General features: G+C 57.5%; 1 protein-coding gene across 2 annotated transcripts; it reads right to left on the reverse strand.

Annotated features, from left to right (window-relative positions):
* Positions 1 to 1,109: 1,109 nt before the first annotated feature.
* Positions 1,110 to 7,205, reverse strand: SYT2 (synaptotagmin 2). Of its 2 annotated transcripts, none has more exons than XM_010213468.2 (8): positions 7,033 to 7,205; positions 6,765 to 6,934; positions 4,831 to 4,947; positions 4,410 to 4,577; positions 4,087 to 4,254; positions 3,652 to 3,769; positions 2,599 to 2,732; positions 1,110 to 1,792 (listed from the first exon to the last, which is right to left on the reverse strand). In XM_010213468.2, exons 1-8 carry the CDS (start codon positions 7,196 to 7,198, stop codon positions 1,586 to 1,588), a joined length of 1,248 nt encoding a protein of 415 aa, XP_010211770.1. In that variant the 5' UTR covers positions 7,199 to 7,205; the 3' UTR covers positions 1,110 to 1,585. The 2 variants fall into 2 exon arrangements, with proteins under 2 accessions (XP_010211770.1, XP_010211769.1); XM_010213467.2 differs by having other exon boundaries at positions 4,831 to 4,956.
* Positions 7,206 to 7,992: the final 787 nt, after the last annotated feature.

The raw sequence follows: 7,992 nt of genomic DNA on the forward strand, positions 1-7,992 counted from the left end.
TTGGCCAGAGGCTCAGCCAACTTGTCCCCAAAGGGATGCAAGGAACCTCGTGGCTCCTTGGGCTTTCTTGGCAGGAGGACGGGATGTTGCGGCAAACACTGGAGGGACCTTAGTGAGGGGTGAAAAGTCCTTAGAGCAGCCACAGGCTTGAAGGCTGGAGGAGGAGCCCAGCACCCACGAGAGCGAAGCCAAGCGCCGTGCGTGGGGGATCGGGGCCGGCAGCTCATGCGGTCGGTGCTCCAGGACGGCCCATGCTGAACCGGGCCGGGTTGATGGCTCCTCCACCTGCAGCAGGGGCCGGGGGCAGCCGGGGCCCCCACTGGGTGCGGGACGAGCGAGGAGCCGCGGGGACGGGGCAGCCTGGAGCAGCTCCTCCCAACCAGGGCTGACATTAGCAACGTGGATATGGCTTAAACCCCCCAGGGCAGAGGGACACGGGTGCATTTGGCAACTAACAAACAGCTTTGTGTGGAGCAGCTGCCCGATGGCCTTTCCAGGTCTTTGGTCCCTTGCTGGGCATGGCCTCGCTGTCACCCTCCCCACGGGCACCGATGTGGCCGTCGGTGGTGGGACGTCGCGGTGCGGTGGGAGCTCCACGGGGACAAGCGCTTGGCCTTTGGAATGGCCGCGGTTCGTGTCAAGCACAGGGCCGAGCTCAGACCTGCACCACGGGGCTGCCGGCTTCCCGTCCTTGCGCCTGGAGACCTCTCGGTGCAAACCTTCCTCGTGGAAACAGCTGGATCCTTGGGTTTTATCAAGTGTCTTCAGAAGCCACGTGGCAGTGCAAAGCACAGCGGGACATGCATGCAAACTGCCCCAGAGCTGTCCTCGTTCGGCCTCTGGCGCAGGCCAGCGCTCGGCGGAGGTGGTGGCCGTGCACAGCCCACAAGGCTGCTCCTCCAAGCAGGGCGTCAGGGCCACCAGTGCTCGGGCTATCAGCCCACGCGGGGCTGTTTCAACGCCTCTCCCACCAGCTCTGCGCAACTCCCAGCAGAAAAAGCTGAACCTGGAGCTGGCTGTGGGACTAAGGTGTTCTCATCCTACCACCAGGTCTCTGTCCCTTCCCAACGAGGAAGGGTGAAGGGAGGCAGAGCAAGAGAGGGGAGGCATCCAGGTCTCTCCATCGCTTTGATGTCCACGGAGGTTTGCATGCCCCAAGCAAGCACAGTGGGTCTGGTCATCTCACATTACCAGGCTCTGGTATCGTCTCCATGCAATGTTCGACGGTTCCCCGTGTGAACCCGAGAGGGAGGATGGAGGAAACGTTGCTGTGGGCTGGTGATGCTGCAACCTGGGAAGGCCCCAGGACTGACGGTTGCTTTGCACCCTGGACGGGACAGCGAGGGGAGGCAATGGGACATGCAGCAGAACAGAGCGATGCTGACAAACAAAAAATAAATCCATGTCTTTCACCTCTTCCCCTGAAGCTATTGGGACTGTTTGAAAACCCTTCCACAGCCTTCAAAGGGTATTTCAGCTTAAAACAAAAAACAACAAAACCAAAGGTTGCGTAACTGAGGTATCAGTAGCTCGGGGTCACTTAAAATGTCCACAGGCCCGTGCCGTGCTGGCCAGCAGATTTTTCCTATTTGTTTTTCCCAAGAGCTGCATCTACTTCCTCCTCCGGCTTCAGCGAGTGCCACTGGGCAATGGGCCGCCGGGGGTTGGCCAGCATGTCGGACCAGTGCCGCAGCTCCGTGCCCGTGGAGTTGCAGCCCGTGAAGATCTTGCCGATGGCTTCGTTCTTCCCCAGCTTGTCGTAATCGAGGACTGTGATGACGACCTGCACTTTCTGAAGAGGAAGCCGAGGTTTAGAGGTTCGGAAAGGCACAGAGCCGGGTTTGCTCCACAGCCTCTGCGCTGCCTCCAAGGCCTGGCCCAGGCCCTGGGGCAGCTCTGAGGGGTGTCCCGGGAATGCTGAAACATGGAGCCCCCCACGACCCCCACTGGGGACAGGGTGCCCTCCATGTCCACAGTGACCTCAGCTTCCTTCCAGCCACAGCTGGACCCTGCTCATCCTGATGTGGCCACCTGGGAAAGGGGCCCAAGGGACAGCGTGGGACAGGGAACAAGCCATGGGCTATGCTGCCTGGCTGAGGCTGGGCTGGGCCGAGAGGCAAGTGCAGAGGCTGAGATGGACCATGGAGGGGCTGGCAGAGGGTTGCTGAGCGCGGGACACCCAACACATGTGCAGGGGAACCGCTGTGCACGGAGCTTGGGCTCATACCAAATGTCCAAAACACCCCCGGGGCCACCCCAGGTCCCTGCTGCTCAGCGCTGGGCACTGCGGGAAGAGCAGCAGAGGAAAGCTCCATTCCAGCCACGAGCTGGGGCCTGCATCTGGGATTGCTTCTCCCATGGCTGGTACCCCATCTCTGCCCCAACCGCCCTCAGCATCTGCCCCAGGTCAGGCTGAGACCAGCTGTATTCCATGGGTGGCCGGATCAGGAGATCCACAGGGCACCCTGATGCTAAGAAGTGGCCGGCGTCCTGCCAGGCCTCAGGAAGCCCCCACAGCAAGAGGTGCTCAGGGCAGCCATGGGACCAGCCAGGCGCTCTCTACCCCCCATCATCCCCCAATAAATTCAGCATATGAACCTGTATCTGCTCGAAGGGGATCTCGAAGCTGAAAGACTCATTGAAGTAGGGGTTCAAAGTCTTCTTCTTGACTGTAGTCTTCTTCTTCTTCAACCTCTTGCCATTCTGCAGCAGATGGATCTTCACGTAGGGATCTGGGGGAGTGGGGAGGTGTGTCAGTCAGGGCTGAGGTGCCCACGGGATGATCTGGGACATGTTCTAGCCCGGGACAAGATTCACTGTGAGGGAAGGAACCCTGACTAGCTCTCACAACAGTGGGGTAAGCAAAGTCCTTCTCTTTCCTTGACTCTGGGCACCTCCCAGGCCCTGCTGTCTGGCAGATAAAGGTGTCTAAGGCTGGTGTCTGAGACCAAAACCTAAATATTTGGGCTGGAGAGCATTTACAGGAGCAACTGGCCAAGGAATGGGGCTCTTCTGTATCCCAAGGACTATGGGCCTCCATGTAGGAGGTCTGGAGGTGATGGAGTGAGACTGATGGGTGCTGGCCTACATTCTGCCTATCATCCCTTCACCATTTCCAGTGTAGGACCCCCAGCAATAAAGCTAAACCTTCCTGGTCATGCAAATACTGCCATTCTTGTGGTTAAGCCAGGCCTGGAAAGAGATGAGGACTCCTGGTGAAAGATTTCAGCCTGCAATGGATTTGAGATGCCTCTTCTGACACAAAACATGCCACTGACTTGGGTTGCCCCTTACTTCTGTCCACAGCCCCAAGGCAAGAAGAACGGGACCAGCAGCAAATGGCAGAATAGCCATTTAGCACCCAGCTCCTGCGCCATCCTCCTCCCATGCATACCAGCAGACCCCACTCAGTTCATCCTTCTGAAGGGACAGCAGGTTCATCCCACCACCTCTTCTCTCCTCACCCCATAGCCCCAACCAGACCTTCAGCTCCCGCCGACTCCGGAGGCCTCAGACTCTGGAGACAGCTGCCCTAAGCCCTTCCCATAAATGTTACCCAGGTCCTCCCTTAGCAAAGGGTGCTGCGAGCACCACGGTGGGGCACGAGGGCTCATGCTCCCAGCAGTGGGGTGACTCCGAGTCTGCACTCACCTGAGAGACCCCCAACGTCCATCTTCTTCAGGTTCTTGGCCTCCAGGATGCAGACAGTGAGTTTCCCAGCAGTGGGCACGTACCGGAGGGAGATGCAAATATCCCCAAGCTTCTCTGGCTGCCAAGCAGAGCAGGAAGCAGATATTAAAGCTTTGCTATGATACTGCAGAGGGAGGACGCAGTCCTGCATGCAGCTCCTCCCAAACCCGGCTTAACCTTCAAGCCTGCACAAATGTGAGGCCACCATAAGCGGGCACCCCATGTCCTGCCACAAAATTTGTTCCCTTGGGTCTGAGGCAGGCCAGTCCCATCACAGCACCTGTGGGAATGGCCCAGAAAGCAGCATTCCCCTGGTGATCAAGGTCACCCCACAGCTCAGCTCTGCAGGGCAAGGGTAGGAGCCAGTGGAGGGCCTCACGCTGGCCCAGTTCTCACCTCCTCCTTCTCACCACTCTGCAGGTCCCGCCATTCCTCGATGGGCTGGCCCAGGTCCACTGTGTTCATGGGCACTTTCACTTCACCAATGATGTCGTGCTTGGAGAAGCGATCAAAGTCATAGATGGCCATCACCAGCGTCTTCCCACCAAGCTCCTGGTAGGGGACCTGCACAAAAAGAGCCATCAGGCTGGCAATGGGCTCAGAGGACTTCAGACCAGGGAGCAGCCTGGCACCTCATGTCTTGCTGACAGGGAAGTCTGACAAACAAGGGGAGGATGGAGAAGATGTAGTCCCATGTTGTGGGAAACAAAGGGGTTCACCTTGAAGGTGAAGGTCTCATTGAAGGCAGGATTGAGTGTCTTCTTCTGCACTTTGGTCTCATATTTCTTCTTCTTGTCAGGGAGCAGGAACACCTTGACGTATGGGTCCGAGGTGCCACCCATGTCCAGAGCTGGCAGTTCGGCAGCTTGGAGGATCCCCACTGTCAGCTGGGAAGAAAGAGGGGAGTCTTCAGCAAGACAGCCCAGCTACGCGCTTAACTCCCTGACCCCACTTCGGCTCCTGTGTCGCCTCCAGCGCAAGACGGAGCAGGATGTCTTGTGGGGCAGCACTGAGCTCCCTCCCAAGCCACCATGGTGGAATCCTCATGGGACAGGAAGATTTCTCCTCTTCAAACTTCCCACACACCCAGCGCAAACCCCACTCCTGCATTTCCTTAAGCACCCACTTCCCCTTCATCACCTGGTTTGCCTGGAAATCATAGTCCAGCGAGAACTGCAGCTTGCCCAGGTTCTCCGGCTCCTTCTCCTCCTCCTCACCTTCCCCTTCTGTCAGGCCCATTTCCGCATCATCGTCATCCTGTTGGTCCTGCAACAGCAGCAGCAGCGCCCAGCTCAGCCGGGAGCAACGAGTACAGCGGCTCCTCACCAGGAGGGTCACAGCCCATCCCAACACCCACACCACAAGAGCGGGGACACCCCTGGGGATCTCCAGCACGACTGGCATCTCAGCATCTCTGCGCAGAGAGGCCCTGGGTCCTCCACAGGAGGGGCAAGGAGACCCAGCAGGAAATAAAGCAGCCGTGGAGCAGCCCAAGGTGGCCCCGGTTGTGCTCACAGCCACACGGATGATGTGGAGGCAGAGGGATGCCACGGGGTGCCAGGAGCTTGGGGCCAACCACAGCCAGGGAGGTTTGGTCCTTGCACGGGGCCGCTGCATGCAAACAACCTGTTGCAAATGGGTGACGCTCCCGACTTGTGCTAGGGAGAGAGCTACAGCCTGTGCGGGTGGCTCAGCAGGGCCATCCTCAGACATGGGAGTAGAGATACAGCCTAATTCTCCTGCATCTGAGAGAAGGCCACGTCTCTCCGCCAGGCTGACACGCAGCACAGCCAGGACGGTAGCACAGAGCAGCCACACGCCAAGAGCCTACGGAAAAGCAGGCAAGCAGAGGAGCCGCTCATCAGAGCTTCCTCTTTGCGCTCCAGAGCAGATGCCAGGATGTGTTTGGTGCCTTCGAGCAACGGCCCCGCAGCGGGAGCCGCTCAGCTCCTCAGCGCGTGGACATGCCTGCAGCTGGTGGCTCCTCGATGCCACCTTGAGAGGAGCTGGTAGAGAGGGGACATTCAGCGTGGCACCTACCGTGAAGAGCATCCCAGGACAGTGAGAACACGGAACGACACAGAAGGTGGGCAACGAGAGCACAGGGAGGGAAGAGAATGACGTTACAGGCAACATGGACCACAACTAGCACCAGGGGTGGTGATGGGCTGTCTGCCGCAGGACACAGTGATGACCCAAGGTCAGAAGGGGGCTGGGGAGGACAGCAGACAGCATCATCTCCTTTGGGGAAGCACCCCTGTATCTCCTATTGCTATGGAAGGGTGCAGATGGTCTGGTGGAGGAAGGTTCCTCACAGTGTCTCTACTCAACACCCATCTGTCTGGTCCTGCCTGGGTGCCCATGGTGTCCACATCATCCTGCGTGGCTCTAAACAGCAGGAACAGTCTCCCCAGAACTCCTGTCCTTCTCTGATCGCCCTGTGCTGAGCCGATGAGTCTAAACGGCCAGGATCATCCCAAACTTGGTGGCATCAAAGCCTTCTTCCAGTTGTCACTTCCTCTGACAAGGAGACAGTCCCAGCTCTGCTCTTCAGACCAGCACATGCCTTTTGATCATTACTTGCTTGGGATGCCAAAATGAAGTGGGACTTCTGGCCTGATGGTTCTCCTCCCTCTCCTAAAAGCAGTGCCTGGCTGAGCTTCATGAAATGAGAGACCACCTCTGAGTACAAAAGTATTAAATTAATAAATGCACAGAAAGGTATTAAATTAATTAAGTATTACTGATTCAACTTCAGTTTTCAGTCTGTCCAGCCCAGCCAGAAGCTGGTCCTGTGCTGGACCACTGGGAACTGAAAGGGGAGAGACAGCAGCAGGAGCCTCAAACCAGGAAGCCTCAAACCAGGAGGCAATCACGGCTGATGGGCAGGGTGCTCACGTGGCCCTGGGGAAGAGAAGGGAGGACACTGACACCTCACATTAGGAGAGGCTAAATTGCTCCATCCTGGAGATGCTGCCTGACCAATAGGCTCAGTGTGGTTCATAATTCAACCAAAAGGATAGTTATAAAACCACAGCTGTGAGACACAGCTGAGCCATCAAGAAGAGCATTACCTGGTTCCCCGATTTCATGTCCTTCATGTTCATGGCATTCTTCATGCCTTTGCCCTTCTCCTTCTTGTTCTTCTTCTTCTTGCAGCAGCACTTCTTGCAGATGCAGAAGCAACAGGTGAGGATAAGCAGCCCAGCCACCACAGCAATGGCGATGAGGGCCCAGGGTGGCACTGTGGACAAAACCCAGTGCCCCAGTCAGCCTCACAGCTCCCTCCCCACGTCAGCCTCCCCACGGAGGCTGCTCCCAGAAAACGAACCGGCTACTCACAGGGAATCTTGTTCAGCTCATTCATGAACTTCTCCCTCAGCTTGGCGAACATGTCCTCTTTGCTCTCACCCGGGCCCGCGGCCTCGGTGGAGTTCTCCATCGTTGCCATGGGCATCGTGGTGGCCACGGCCTCCGGAGCCATCATGGAGGCTTGCTTGAACGTCATGGTGGGTCAAGGATTCCCTGAAACACAATGTCACCTTGTGCTCATCCTGCAGGATATCCACCTGTCTGCACCAAGGACAACATCTGCATTTACAGCAAGGGTGACAGTTAGGTGCTTGATCTCTTTCTCATGGCTGTGGAGTCTAATTGTTAGAGCAAGGAAGGCTATGAGAGTCAGGGCTCCTCGGTACCCTCGTGGCTCTGGGAAGTCAAGATGATGTTTGGTTTCCCGGCCCTTTCCACCTCTCCTTTCTAGCAGCCCTGTCTCAGCCTTCCTTGGAAACACATTGACCCTGGTGCTTGGAGCCTCCTGCAGACATCCGCGATGCTGCTAAGGAGGAGGTTTGCCTGGAGAATCCATGTGGGAAGGGGCACTTTCATCCAAGGAAGGATGAGTGGGATGGGGTGCTGAGCATCAGCAAGCCCATGCCTGGCAAGGGCAGCACATCAAGAGGGTGAGTTAGACCGCTGTGATGTGCCCTGAGGCATGCTCCTGGTGTCACGCTCCCAGGGAGGGGGACATGGGACAGCTGCACCCCCTGCTTGTCAATGGCTCTTCTATAAGCTAGAAAGAAGTGATGGGGAGAAGCTGCCCTGAATGGCATGAGGACATTGGACGCGTGACCCTTTCAGCTTGGACAGTGAGCTCAGCTTGAAGCCGTTCCTGCACCGACAGCACTGATGAAGACCCGGCCAGCACAGGGGACCTGCCCGTTGTGGGTGTTCTTCCAGCCAGACCCTGGCGATCCATGTGGATTATGCACCGGGCTGGGAAAGAGCAGGCGAGGGCCTGAG

This window comes from Tinamus guttatus, unplaced genomic scaffold, assembly GCF_059628265.1.
Source record: "Tinamus guttatus ecotype Peru unplaced genomic scaffold, ASM5962826v1 Tinamus_guttatus_pri_ptg000563l, whole genome shotgun sequence".
Lineage (NCBI taxonomy): Eukaryota > Metazoa > Chordata > Aves > Tinamiformes > Tinamidae > Tinamus > Tinamus guttatus.

Coding starts and splice junctions, on each gene's coding strand:
- SYT2 (XM_010213467.2), bottom strand. CDS start 7,198: ATGACGTTCAAGCAAGCCTCCATGATGGCTCCGGAGGCCGTGGCCACC. Junction 6,935..7,032: donor TGAGCTGAACAAGATTCCCT/GTGAGTAGCCGG, acceptor TTTTGTCCACAG/TGCCACCCTGGGCCCTCATC. Junction 3,770..4,086: donor AGAGTGGTGAGAAGGAGGAG/GTGAGAACTGGG, acceptor TCTGCTTGGCAG/CCAGAGAAGCTTGGGGATAT.